This window comes from Periophthalmus magnuspinnatus, chromosome 9 (assembly GCF_009829125.3).
Source record: "Periophthalmus magnuspinnatus isolate fPerMag1 chromosome 9, fPerMag1.2.pri, whole genome shotgun sequence".
Lineage (NCBI taxonomy): Eukaryota > Metazoa > Chordata > Actinopteri > Gobiiformes > Gobiidae > Periophthalmus > Periophthalmus magnuspinnatus.
Window position 1 is genome coordinate 24,087,538 of NC_047134.1, and position 14,239 is coordinate 24,101,776.

Sequence of the window (14,239 nt, forward strand, 5' to 3'; positions counted from 1 at the left end):
AATCTTTAGTGTATTTAAGTACATAGTCATGGGTTTGTTTATTGTAAAAAGGCAAATTGAGTACTTCATTAGATCTTTGTTAGTATTTAAAGTTATTAATGTTTTTTGTATTGACATGAACAAATTTTCTTCTTAATGAATAAAAAATCTTTATTTCTGTTCATTAAAATACTTGAAACAAAACTGAACACAAACCAGAAGCTCAATAACTTAAATAACACATCGCCACTTCTCATGTATGGGACCTGAATTAAAATGGTACACAATATTAATCTTTTTTTTTTACAAATTATGTTTACTTGTTTTTCTTGTTAAACTGGTTAATAGTTGCAACAAGATCTTCCTTCCGTCCATGTAAATAAATACAGAGATTATATATATATATAAGCATGTAGCCACTAGGAGGCAAGAGTGACCCATCATGAAAACTGTGACACTCAACAAGACATGTACTGGAGGATATACTTCTCACTCAAAGTACCATGACCTCTGTTACTACTTTTACTACAATAGATTGGCTAAGTTGTGTACATTTACTATGGACATTATAATTATACTTTAGTCCAAAATGAGTTAACCTAGAAAGGAAAGTAAAATTACAATTAAAAAACAAAAAAGAGGGTTTATATGAGACAATACGACTTCTGAGTTCAGGATATAGTTCAGTTTATATTATGTCTGAATGAACAAATGTAACCTGCTTCATGTGATGTTCAGGGTGGGATAACACAAAAAAGACACATTACGTAACTTTGGAGATAACAGCATGATTTTTCCATATTGGTTGTTTTTATTCCATTAAAAAAGATAGAAATACATGTCCTTATTCTGAGCGACTCTTATTTCACCAGGAGGACAGCCTCGCCCATGCTTGTTTCCATGAAAATGGAAACAAGCTAATAATATTCAATTGCAGACCCGTCCTTAGAAATTTGGGGGCCTGGGGCAAGAAGTCTCACATGGGCCCCCCTCTAATATAAATAAATAATAGGATGAAGGTTTAATTCTGGGCCTTTAAAACCCTGGGGCCCGGGACAACAGACCCCTTTGTCCCACCTTGGACTCCTCTGTTTCAGTGTATGGCAAAAAAAAAAAAAAAATGGCTCTATCTCCATGAAAATGTTCTGAAGTATGGTTTTAACTTTCTATGTCCATGGAAACACAGATAACGTACCCCCTCTAGGAAGTCCCATAGTGCACCTTTGAGCAAGCAGCTTCCGTCTAGTCCTTTTTTGGTTGAAATCAATACAAATAGAAAAAGTTGTGTTTTTTCCTGAGAGTGAACCACCAAAAATAACTGTCTTTTATTAAATATATAGTTTTGTTTTATCTGTTTGTTTGAATAGTAAATTGCCACATTTTTATACAGAGCTTTTCCACCTTCAAGTCACTCAAAGCCCTTTACATCATGGAACCACTCATACATTCAAACACACATTCATACACCAGTTTATACAGACACTGGGGGTGAGGTGGGTTAAGTGCCCAAAAACACAATAAGAGCATTCATCTGTGTGAGCTGGAATTGCACCGCCAACTTGTGGGTTAATGGATCTGACCTCAAACGACCCAACCTTCAGGTCAGTGGACAAACACTCGACCAGCTGAGTTGTTTAGGTCAACTTTGCACGATCACTCAGTTCATGCAGTGGCTCAGTTGGTGTTTGTCCAATGATCCAAAGGTTGGCGGTTCAAATCCTGCTCTTCACATAAACCTCATTGGCTGAACGGCCAGATCCACTGATCCACAGATTGGCGGTGCGATTCCAGCTCCCACAGATGAATGCTGTCATTGTGTCGTTGGGCAAGACACTTAACCCACCTCGCCCCGAGTCTCTGTGTGCAGTAGTGTATGAGTGTGTGTGTGAATGAGTGAGTAGTTCTTTGATGTTAAGGGCTTTGAGTCTTGAAGGTGGAAAAGCGCTTTATAAAAAAGTAACTATTTACCATGTTCCTTCTCACAATTATCATGAAATTGAAATATGTAATTATGAAATCCCTGTTTACTATAGAGTCATAAATGCTAAATATAAAAACAGTTATATAAGAGAGATATTCTGATTATAGCTGAAGCGTATGCATTACATGGCTTCAGAAGTTGTTCTTTCGTAGCTCGTTTTAATTACCATAACGATGAGATAATGAGTGGGATCTGCAGTAATGGAACTCATTTGATTGAAATGGTGTTATTGTCCTCGTTTGGCTGTGCTGCGCCATTAGCCTTGTTAATTAGCTCATAAAGTCTATTAACCTCAGACCCGAACGCTGTGTACCAATCCATGTCCCGAATTAGAACTTTAATAACAGAGTGAGTAAGTGTATGAGTGTTTTAACTGTAGACATGCCTCAAGTTTGTAGTGAGCTTCTGTTGTGATGTTTTCCAGTTAAGGAAGTTTGTTTTTTGATACACAAATCTCACACAAAAAGACCAAAAACATACACAAAGGAGAACATTCTAGGTTTAATAAACATATACACTATCATTAAAAAAAACATGAATGAGACGATGTGTCCAGTCACACTACCAGGCAAAAGTTTGGACACACCTTATTCAGTGTAAAATAGATTTTTACTACTTTCTACATTTTAGATACATACAGAAGACATCAAATATACAGTATGAAGTAAGATATATGGAATTATGTAGTAAAAGGAAAAATAGCAAAGGGCAGCTACTTTGAGGACCCGACACTCCCTAAAGGTGGCGCTAACGTGCCACTTGTGTTGGTGTTATTGCAACTTTGTGCTGTTCTTGTCACTAAACCAAGTCGACATGTTGGAAGCACTGATGCGGTAACATTGAACAACATGGCTTTTTTTCTGGCATTGCCATGGCAACACTGTGCAAAATACAACTTTGGCCGCCTAGACTTTTTTGACAAGGATGACCTGAAGAGTCACTGTGCCAAATTTCACACTTAAATAATACTAATCAGTAGTAGTAGTATTTTCCCATAAGAATAGCATAGGCACTGTTGTGCATTGCCATGGCAACGCCATCCAAAATACAACATGGGTCCTATTGACTTTTTTGTTTGGGATGACATGAAGAGTGCCAAATTTCACATACTTCCATGATACTAATACTTTTCTCATTAATGATCAATTTTGGGATTACTCCCATGAGGATAACATGGGCATATTGGAAAAATACATAGGTAAGTTCCTCCAGTAAGTTTATATGAAGAGACTGGGTTGTCTAAATGTAGACAGTATTATTATTATTTTTCACAAATAGCTGCTGCATTTACAACATACTGTGGAGTAATATGTGTAAAAATAGCTCAGGTGTGGGCCCTTTAAGTGTCCAATCACACTTGGATATGATCATAGTAATAAAACAGGTTTATTGTAGGTCATTAATGATGTTTATTCCATTATAGTGTGTATATCTGATGACATGATTAAAACCACAGGTCAGGGAACAATGACTTTGACCTACAAGCACTACTATTGTAGTGTAATGTGTTCTCTGCATTGTGTTGTTGACTTAACCAGGAGAGAACAAAGTTACCAAAGTACTCGGACATGGCTAAATCTGTCTGAGCTTATAACCAAGGTGACCACTACTGTCTGTTCTGGCTCTTTTGTCCCACAATCGCACATGTCACTTTTCTGGTGGTGGTTCTGATGCTTTGCCCTGGCCTGGTATGTTCCACAGTATGGTATTAAACTTGTCTATCTCCTTGACAACAAGCAAGCGACACCACTAAGTCATTAAAGGCGGGCTAGATCTGCGTAATGCAGCACTGTGGAGCATTTCAAGGAAAACAACACCTCCAGGGAGTCAAGCAGGTGGTTGGCCTTATACCAAAAAAGTTACACCGTGTAAATTTGAAGCTAATATCTAATCCAGCAACCATGTACAGTTCATTCAGAAAAAATACCAGTAGAGGGCTATAGCTAAAAGTGATAATGTGCCTTATAATATGTTCATTTTGTTCAACTTTGCTCCGCCCGGATGTTTCAGACCTTCACCTTTGGCCGTTCATGTTTTAAATAATTCCTCATCTTCACTTAAACTGTGGTCAGTCTAATGCAGTGTCACGCGCCACCAGACCCCACTCTAATGATCCTCGTACCTCGGAACACTGGACGTGACCTTTGACCCCTGTAGCCACGCTGCAGTCACCTCTCACTGCCCAGAACACGGTGAGTCCTGCTTTCATTAAAGACCTCTAAGTAGCATTTGGCTTTCACTGTCACTCCTCAAGTATCTCCAAAAGTATAAAAGCCGAGGCCATAGAGCTGTGAACCTAAGAGCGGAAGATCATCTGGTAAAGGTTGAGTTCACTGGACAATAGAAAGTAGGTGAACACATTCTGAATTCTGAATGTAAAATTTGTATTTACTTGTGTTTGCATTATTTTGATGTTTTTCTCCAGACATGAGTGGTGTTGCTGTGACTGTGTCCCTGTTCTTTTTGCTTGCTGTTTGTTCGGCGTGTTACATTTCCAATTGCCCCATTGGTGGAAAGAGGTCTGTTATGGACGCCCCTTTGCGCAAGGTGAGTCAAAATGATTTTTCAGAGGGGCTGATGGCGCAGATTGGCAACAACACTACTGTCAGTCTGCCCCAGGGCAACTGTGGCTACAGAGGTAGTTTTCCACCATTGAGAGTAGAGTGAATGAATAATGCTCTATAAAGGGTCTTTGAGGGTACAAAAACTACAACCAGTCAAACATTTGGACTCATGCTCTAATTCAATGTTTTTTTTTCTTTTCTTTATGTTTACTATGTTCTTCATTTTATATAAATATATAATTATGTAGTAAAAAAAAAAAAAAAACACACTTTTTTATGTAGGGAATTATAGTTGCCTGTCAAATCCAGACTGATCTCAGTCTGGTCCGCACGTCCTCCGTAGCGTCACAAACCTTGTCAAATGTGATCGTCCAATCAGATTTGTTTATTTCAGTGACACATGTGAAACAAAGGAGCTCATTAGTCACCTATGATTTACAAATAAAATGCAGTTCCTCTCACCTTAGATTAACAGATTTTAGTGCTTTGCTCATTGATTCTACAGAAATCCACTATGTTTTTCAGACCCCTGTTATATATTTTTTTCCAATATGGATGATATATTCCAGTATATGATATGGATGAGATATATATATATTAAAATCCTCAAAGTAGCCACCCTTTGTCAAAAAATATTTAGTAGAGTTTTGGTTTTTTTTTTGTTTTTTTTAGAAAATAATAATATTGAATGGGAGGGTGATACATCAAATGCATTATTATGTTTTACTATAATTTTATTTTTATACTGGCTTTAAAACTAAACAAAAATCTTTCCCATCCTACAGTGCATGTCTTGTGGCCCTGGAGAGCGCGGCCGCTGCTTTGGGCCCAGTATCTGTTGTGGGGAGGGCCTGGGTTGCCTGATGGGATCCCCAGAAACAGCTCACTGTGTGGAGGAGAACTACCTGCTCACCCCCTGCCAGTCTGGAGGAAGGCCCTGTGGATCAGAGGGGGGGCGCTGTGCTGCCTCAGGACTCTGCTGCGACGCTGGTCAGTTTGTTTTTAAGTTTTAATCACAAAAGTCTTTTCAATTATTGATATATATCGATACTGCCTGAGGTATTGATTCTCAAACAAAAATGACAATACTTAAAGGTCCTATATTACACAAAATTGCGAGCTTTAAGCCATGTCAGAATGTTGTTACCTTTTCAAAAACATACCTGCAGTTGTGTTTTGTTTCTTTCACACATGTTTGAGTAATCCTGTATTATTATATTATTATCTGTCATCGTCCATCTCCAAATCTCAAAATGCTCTATTCCACCTTGTCATTTCATATAGCATCAGTTTTCAAGTTAACAGCTCCTTTTACCTTTAGTTCAGTTGAGAATTACAGAGCTGAAAGGTGCACGGAGTTTAAAAACACAGTGGATCACTTCCTGTATGTTCCTGTGTGTACCACATGACATCGCAAAATAGAACAGAGTGTTTTCTTTTTGAGAGAAGAACATGCAGTGTTTGTGTGTTAAACATATGAATGAAACAAAACACAACTCCAGGTCTGTTTATAATGGGAAAAAAACATTATAACATAGATCACAAAATAGTGTCTTTCAGGCCCTTTAAAATGTCTCAAATATAGCAGTAGTCAATTTTTGGAATACACTGTTATATTATATTTTAGTTTATAGTTTATTATATTTTTTTGTTTATTTTAAAGTTTTAGATCAGTTCAAACTGAGATGGAGCAAAGACAGTGATGTTGAGGCAAACTTCAGGGTAAAGGAGCTTTAATGCGTTTTAATACAAAACAAATTAGTATTAGCACTAATTAGCATTGAATTGAATCGATATCGCAATACCGATACCAATACAGGTTACTGATGGTGCTATAGTATTACTTAGTATGAGTGTAAGTGTTGTGCTGGTGTGATTGAACAAATGTGTTGTCCAGATGTGGGACACTGGTCAATAACTGGGCCAGAGAGATTCCCATGGGCAATACACGGAGACATCAGAGCAAGTGACCACATTTTCAGAAGAACTGATCTATCTATTGATAACCCATCTCACCCCCAGTGTCTGTGGACACTGGTGTATGAATGTGTGTGAATGTGTGAGTGGTTCCTTAATGTAAAGTGCTTTGAGCGCCTTTCATACTGCAAACCTTTGGATCAGTGGATGAACACAATACCAATGGAGCTACTGTCACCCCTAGGCTAGGCTAGACACTCAATACCCATTTTCAAAAGAAAGTATTTTTAAATTTCTTTATGTTACCATGTGTGCTTGTAATACTAGTTCTGCACAAGATCACACTAAAACTATTCAAAGGCCAAAAGTTGTCCTGTTTTTATTTTATTGTTTTTATCAGCCCTTACACAAACGAGTATTTTGTTTCAACCCTAGCTTTAGTTTTGAAAAGTCTCTGATTTTTTATCTTGGTTTGACACTACTATGACACCACTATGAGCCCTGATAACAGGTTGTTGGCCTTTGGTGTAGATTGTGTTTGAGTCCTGATAATGGGACATGTCTCTACAGAGAGATGCACCACAGACCAGAGCTGCCTGCCCGACGAGGAAGTAGAAGACCCAATTGGCCAATACGAGCCCAGTGACCCCAGTGACATCATCCTCAGGCTTTTACACCTGGCCAATCACAACGCTGCGCATAGACTGCACCAATGAGCTGCTGATACCACAACACGAGGATTGTATTTCTATAGGTACAACAGTTTTCTTTTAGCTCTTTAGAGTTCGTATGTAGAGTTCCTTTGTCTATATTTTTATGTACAAAATGCATGCTGAAATAAAATTTGGAGAAACTATTTCAAAGTGTGTTGCATTACATCCATGGGCATCATTGTGACAGGTGGAGTCTTAAAGTGACAGATTCTCACAGAATCCCTCTGGAAGACAAAGGTGTAACTTATTATTTATTAGACTAACCCATAGACTGTGTATATAAATAAACATACAGTAGCTAACCTGTTAGCCGGCATGTTCCAAATAGGAAGTGAGCATAGGCGCGTTGCCAGCTCCATCAACTCTGGTTCCAGTTAACTTTCTATTAAAAAATGTCAACCATCTCACAGTAACTGCTGGGGTGAGCCTCGCCATTTTGGTCTTAAAATGTTTGTATTAACCCACTCTGTATGATCCTGGTGTACCTATTGTGCAGTTTAGACAAGTTTTGGTCCTTGTTTACATTATGGTTCCAAGGTAATGAAATTACCTCTAGTATGTCATAGCCAACCAGGAAGTAAATTTATAAACTTCGCCAACATGTTGAAGATTGTAAAATCTTCCAACACAATGATGTTAAGTAGTGAAATGAGTAATCCAACCTGTCGAATGTATTTTAAATAGCCCATATGACACTGTTTTCTGATCTATGTTTAAAAATGTTTCCTCATCACAAACAGACCTGGGATTGTGTTTTGCTTGATTCACATGTTTAACACACAAACCCTGCATATTTAGTGTTTAGAGTTCTTCTCTCAAACTGAAAACACTCTCCTCCACCTTGTGATGTCATGTGATAATGCAAGAAATGCTCTACTGTGTTTTTAAACTCCATATACCTTCATTAGAATCATTTGGATAATTTTAGCCCTGGAATTTCCTATCTCTACTAAACAAAAGGTAAAAGGTAACTGTTAACTTGAAAACTACCACTTCATGGCATCCCAAGGTGGAACAGAGCATTTTGAGCTTTGGAGATGTAAACAGACTAATAATGCAGAGTTGATCAAACATATGTGAATGAAACAAAACTGCAGATATGGTTTTGAAAAGGTAAAAACATTATAGCATGGCTTAAAGCTCAAGTTAATTTTGCATAATACAGGACCTTTAATGTATGGGGGCCTCACACTGCCTCAGGTTTAGTCCAGTCAGCAGGCCTTATCAAATACAGATTTGGTTGTAATCAGTGCATTCAAAGCCCAGAGCTGTGTTTATCTCAGAGACATCCAGATTGCTGCGGCTCCTTGAATCTCACATGACACAGTGAAACATTGACTTTTGCTTGAGATGAGATCACATTTGATTTCAGGGCTACACCACAAACACGTAGAGAACATAAACTGGGTGAATGTGTTATCGAAACTGTTTCATGTGTGTGATTTACAGTTTTACACACTGCTGGAGTACGCTTTGTCCATATAAAGAAATATCTGAATGAAAGATAACTTGGTGAAGTACGACAAGATATATGGTTTTATTTATATCAGATTTTTGAGGCTAAACTTTTCCCAAATTCTCTAAAATGAATGAGACTTCTGCCACCACAAAGAGAGCTCAGTTTGGTGTTTTGAGGAAAAAGTGGGTGGGGCCAAATAAGGTAAATAAAATTCCCATTCATTTTCCCCATAGGCATTAAAAAAACAAAACATAAAAATGTTTGAAAGCTTGTTGCTAGTCAGCTATGTGGCAACACAAGGTTATTTATAATTTAAAAAAAACTTGCCAAATTTGTGACCACATAGCAGGTGGACTCTCCTTATATTTAATTTCTTTTTTCTACAATAAAGATGAAAGGTTTAAAAAATGTCTCAAATATAAAATGATCCGTGATTATCAAAATTACATGCAAAATTGAGGGCTGTACTTTTGTCTATTGCTACAACTTGTGTTTTACTTATGAATGTGCTAGTTTAAAACTGTTAAAAGTGTCCTGTACAATCATTTGATTTAATAGGAAAGGCAATACATAAGCATATATATATATATATATATATATATATATATATATATATATATATATATATATATATATATATATATATATATATATATATATATATATATATATATATATATAGATAGATAGATAGATAGATAGATAGATAGATAGATAGATAGATATAGATATATATAGATATATATAGATTATTCAGTATGTATATTTTGTGATTCAATAGATTATATACCGTTGTTTTTATCTGTTCATAAAATGCTCACATTGGTAATAAATATGGAGCCGTTTGGCAGCCATAGAGATGGTGCTGCGCTGCAAGTCGATCCAATGGAACCGAATCTTTGCAAAGAATCAGATTGCCCATGACTGGAGTGTGAGGGTTAACAACACAGGGTAAAAAACTGTACTAAGCTGTGTTTTACACTACTTGCTACTGTACTACTTTCTACAATGTATATACATACAGAATAAATCAAATCTATGAAGTAAGATATATGGAATTATGTATTTTTTTAAAAGTTAAATAACTCTTATTTACTCTCTTACTTAATATATTTTATTTTCACATCCTCAAAGCAGCCACCCCTTGCTTTGTTGAAAAATATTCACTTTCTTTCTTTGCTACATAATTCCATATATCTTACTTCATATATTTGATGTCTTCTGTGTGTATATAAAATGTAGAAAGTAGTAAAAATAAAGAACAAAAAGCACTGCATCATAGGGTGTCTTAACTTTTGATTGGTAGTGTACATACATTTTTATCTTATCTTTTATCTATCTTATCTTTTATCTATTACACCATTTAATGCTGGTTTTGTGCATGCCCAGTCCCAATGTCATCTAAACACATGAAATTGTCATGATTCGTGTATTTCTGTTCCTGTTGTGCCTCCCTGTGTACTCTTCCTCCTCCCTCACCTGTCTGTACCTGGAGCTGGGCGGAGCCCTCGGCTCCTCCCGCGCGCACCTGTGTCCCATCAGGGTAATCACTACCACCTGCCGTGCTTAAGAGGAGCTGGGAGAAGACACTCGGGGCCAGATCGTCCGCGTATCAAATTATACCTGCTCTGTTTTTGCATTTTTGTCTCTTGCCCTTTTTGATGCTAATTGGAGTTTGCTGCCTCCCAGGTTCCGGTTCTCCTGACCTCCACAGCTCCTGGCTTCTGGCCCTGTTCCTGACTCCGCGCTCCAGCTCTGGTATTGTCTACTCTTTACCTTCACCTCCCTGTCTCGTCCTGGACCCCGGCAGTGCCACGCCCCGGCTCCGGTTCCCGCTCTCCTGTCAGCTTTGGCTCGGCTTCCTCTGGTTCTGGCCCCAGTCTGGTCTGCGTCCCGCTCCTGGCGGATCCCTGTTCCCGTCTCAGCTTTTCCCCGATGCGCCCCTGGCTCTTGCTCACGCCTTGCCCGTGGCTCTTGTTGGATTATTGAACTATTATTTGTACTTTTCACTTACTGTAAATAAAACACTGTAAACCTGTCCCGAGTCCTGCACGTCTTTGGTCCACTCCAACCCCGCCGTTACGACAGAAATTCATTCATTAACTAGCAAAATGATAATAGGCTCCACTCTGGACCGTCCCAGGTCTACGGGGGGATAAAACTGTGCCTTGTAACCTCATTTAACCTCAAGTACCCACATTTCAGGCTCATATACAAATAAACTTAATAGAAAAGTATTGCCTTTGCAGCCTTTGGAACCCTGATTCACCCTCAGTCAGTTTGGTGTGGACCCAGGCCTGCCACTAGGTCCCTAAAAGTAGACTCCAGATCGTAGCGAGACTTTTGTGGTTACATAAAGGTGAGTAAACGACATAAATAAATAAAAAGTGGGCGTGGCTCAGGTTACTATAGCCTGCTGACATTAATGTTTGAAGAGCCATATCGAGCCTATAAAAGAGCCACAAACCGTCCACCTTCACACTGCTCAGGCCAACATGTCTTTTACAGGGAAATACGTCCAGGAGTCTCAGGAGAACTTCGAGACCTTTATGCGGTCACAAGGTAAGAGAGTCTATTACTTTATACTTATATCAGTTTGTTTAGTCAGTGGTGTGTGGATGTGGATGTGGTATGTTATCAAAAATTGTGTCATCATTACAAAAATGGTCAGTTTGGTAAGACCTCATTATATGACAACCCATGTTGGTTCATTTTCCAATTCATTTATTCATCTACTTTTATTTCTACAGGGAAAGCCCAATGAGAGAACCCTGTTAAAATACAGAACAATTTAAACAAACCGAATAACTACATAGGTCAATTTAAAACATTAAAAACAGGAGGAGGTGTGATTATGAATGTTTATCACAAGATTATTAAAGTGTGTTAATGGCACCAATCTATTCAGTTTTGCATGTTCTTGAAATGTATTCCATTTTTTGGGAGGCAAAATAACCAAAACATCTAGTTCTAATTCCAATTTTCATTTCTAGTTCAGCCAGACAATGAGGAGATTTATTAAAAATCTCTATCCTTTTGAAAATGTATGGGCCTGAAAAGGCATGTATGATCAATGCAGCCTACAAACGTGGCTCAGTTACACCAGTTCTGTCAGGAGGAATGGGCCAAAATTCCTGCCAACTATTGTGAGAAAGTTGTGGAGGGATTTCCAAAACATTTGACCCAAGTCATACAGTTTAAAGGCAATGGTCCCAAATACTAATGAAATGTATGTAAACTTCTGACTTTGAAGAAAGTAATGAAAAATTGTCTAAAAAGATAAAACAAAATAAATAAATACTTCTCTCACTCTTCTGGCATTTAGTAAATAGTAATAATCTTGTTTGTTTTTTAACAGGAAACGTGATTCATGTCAGACAACATGTGAAAGAACAGAAAGAAAGTTTGCTTGAACTTTTTTTTATGTAATTCAAAAGGATACAAGATTTGTTTCTATAATAAAATGATCTTTTTAAACTGTTAGATAATTGTATAAGTGTTGCTTGAGCGTTAATGGATGGACACGCATGTGCTTATGAATAATATTTGTGCGCTTAGGTGTTCCTGAGGAGCACATCAAGATGGGCAAAGACCTGAAGAGCGTTTCTGAGATTGAGCAGAATGGAGATCACTTTAAAATCACCATCACCAGAGGAACCCATGTTAGCGTTGTTTCATTCACAGTCGGCCAGGAGTGCGAAATTGACTCCCTCACTGGGGAAAAAGTCAAGGTAAGACTTAAATACAGACAGTGGGCCTTTTGACTGGTCCAGGTACATTAACCAAAAAACAAAACTCATAGCAGAGATGCTATTGCCAAGTTATAGCACGATAAATAGGTAAATGGACCACACTGAAAAAGCAGCTTGGATGAGCAGCGAAACGTCTTCACTCCAACAACTTTTTGTCCAGTTGACAGATTTAACTTTAGCTTTTACTGTGGATCAGACCTGGACGACTGTGGGATTACACAGACCACAAATGAATTAAAACAGATATTACCTATGGCCATATTGCTCAGATACAATTCTAAAAACAGCATACAGTGCATAAGCACATGCCCCCACACACACACCCCACAGACACACACACACACACACACACACATAGACATATTCTACATTCTACTGATAATTCAAATCTGGTCACCAATCTCCCCAATCAGATGGGCGTGATTGACAGATGAATTAGCCAATCGGAGACATACGTGATCTGTAATATGACTGCTTACAAGGAAAAAAGAAAGAACAAAAAAAATGGCAGGGGGTTTAAAACCATGACAGTTAATGAACAAAGCATTAAATCTGCTCATCTGAACTCAGAGAAGTTAGATTTTTTTCTAAATGATGGCCGACCCATGAGCTCCTTCGTTTCACACTCCTCACTAAAATAAACAAATGTGATTGGACGCTTCTGTCTTAATCTGAATCATTGTGCAACGGAGAGAGTGATGGGTTTTAAATTCATCACCTGTTATGAAATGAAGGGCTGAGTGAAAGAGTAAATCTAAAGGTTTCAAAGTAAAGGCTGTAGTCGGCATGTAAAGCTGAAACCAGAAGGTTTCATGCACTATATAAAAAGACACATATGCCTTTATTCCTCACTGTCTAACATGAAATCAGGCTAAACTTTTCCTGTTTTGGGTCAAATAGGAAGTTAAAGCTTGGGTCCAAATGGGTTTTCAAAAAAAAAAAAAAGTGATTTTGTTCTAAATGATGGCGGACCAATGAGCTCCTTCGGTTCACATGCATCACTGAAATAAAAAAAAAATCAGATTGGACGATATTGTCTTAATCTCAGGCGATGGAGGGAGTAGTGACCAGACTGATATCCCTCCCTATAAAACATACACAGACATATCATTATGGACTTGCTAGACAGCTTCTTGGAATCAATTTAACAAAAACAGTATAAATAAATAAATACATCAAATTGTGTTTTCCAGACAATAATCAGGCGTGAAGGCAACAAGCTCATAACCAACGTGAAGGAAATGACATCGGTCACAGAGCTGGTGGACGCTAACACCATTGTAACAGTGAGTACTTACATTTGTTTGAGTGTTTGGTCACTTGAGAGATCGTGTTTGGTTCAGCTTCCTGCTTATGTCTCTCTTCTCTCCTTTCAGACTGTGACTGCAGGTAGCATCAAGTTCACGACAACAAGCAAACGTGTTTAAATACTTATAACAGAAGAACAGAAGAAGAAGAAAAATTATAAAAGAATTTGCCTGATTTTCCAAAATGTAGTGTCAAATTAACTTCATATGTATTTATACTGGCTAACCTGCCCCTGCATTTTCACATATCACCACTAGATGCTGTCTACTGTCTGGTTATATGGCGCTTTTCCACTTTCAAGCACTCGAAGTACTGTTACATTGATTTACACACACTTTCATACACTGGGGGTGAGGTTATGTGTCTTGCCCAAGGACACATCAGGTTTCTAAAAATCGCACCGTCCGGTTCCAACCAACATCAACCGTCAACCTTTGAGAAAGAGGATAAACGCTCTACCAACTGAGCTACTATCACCCCTACACCACCGCTGTCTGATAGTGTGCCAGGTTTTTGACGTGTAGACCACAGCGGCCTTCCTTTTCTGACACACTAATCCTTATTCT

General features: G+C 38.1%; 2 protein-coding genes across 2 annotated transcripts; both read left to right on the forward strand.

Annotated features, from left to right (window-relative positions):
* Positions 1 to 4,255: 4,255 nt before the first annotated feature.
* On the forward strand, positions 4,256 to 7,297 carry oxt (oxytocin). The gene is made up of 4 exons (XM_033972862.2): positions 4,256 to 4,307; positions 4,386 to 4,507; positions 5,310 to 5,514; positions 7,012 to 7,297. Exons 2-4 carry the CDS (start codon positions 4,388 to 4,390, stop codon positions 7,155 to 7,157), a joined length of 471 nt encoding a protein of 156 aa, XP_033828753.1. The 5' UTR covers positions 4,256 to 4,307; positions 4,386 to 4,387; the 3' UTR covers positions 7,158 to 7,297.
* Positions 7,298 to 11,071: 3,774 nt separating this feature from the next.
* Positions 11,072 to 13,810, forward strand: LOC117376498 (fatty acid binding protein 1-B.1-like). Its single transcript, XM_033972995.2, has 4 exons — positions 11,072 to 11,175; positions 12,172 to 12,344; positions 13,559 to 13,651; positions 13,742 to 13,810. Exons 1-4 carry the CDS (start codon positions 11,109 to 11,111, stop codon positions 13,790 to 13,792), a joined length of 384 nt encoding a protein of 127 aa, XP_033828886.1. The 5' UTR covers positions 11,072 to 11,108; the 3' UTR covers positions 13,793 to 13,810.
* Positions 13,811 to 14,239: the final 429 nt, after the last annotated feature.

Excerpts from the sequence above, each read along its gene's own strand:
- oxt (XM_033972862.2), top strand. The coding sequence starts at position 4,388 with ATGAGTGGTGTTGCTGTGACTGTGTCCCTGTTCTTTTTGCTTGCTGTT. Across the intron at positions 4,508-5,309 it reads TGGACGCCCCTTTGCGCAAG|TGCATGTCTTGTGGCCCTGG; the intron begins GTGAGTCAAAAT and ends CCCATCCTACAG. Across the intron at positions 5,515-7,011 it reads AGGACTCTGCTGCGACGCTG|AGAGATGCACCACAGACCAG; the intron begins GTCAGTTTGTTT and ends ATGTCTCTACAG.
- LOC117376498 (XM_033972995.2), top strand. The coding sequence starts at position 11,109 with ATGTCTTTTACAGGGAAATACGTCCAGGAGTCTCAGGAGAACTTCGAG. Across the intron at positions 12,345-13,558 it reads TCACTGGGGAAAAAGTCAAG|ACAATAATCAGGCGTGAAGG; the intron begins GTAAGACTTAAA and ends TGTGTTTTCCAG. Across the intron at positions 13,652-13,741 it reads ACGCTAACACCATTGTAACA|ACTGTGACTGCAGGTAGCAT; the intron begins GTGAGTACTTAC and ends CTCTCCTTTCAG.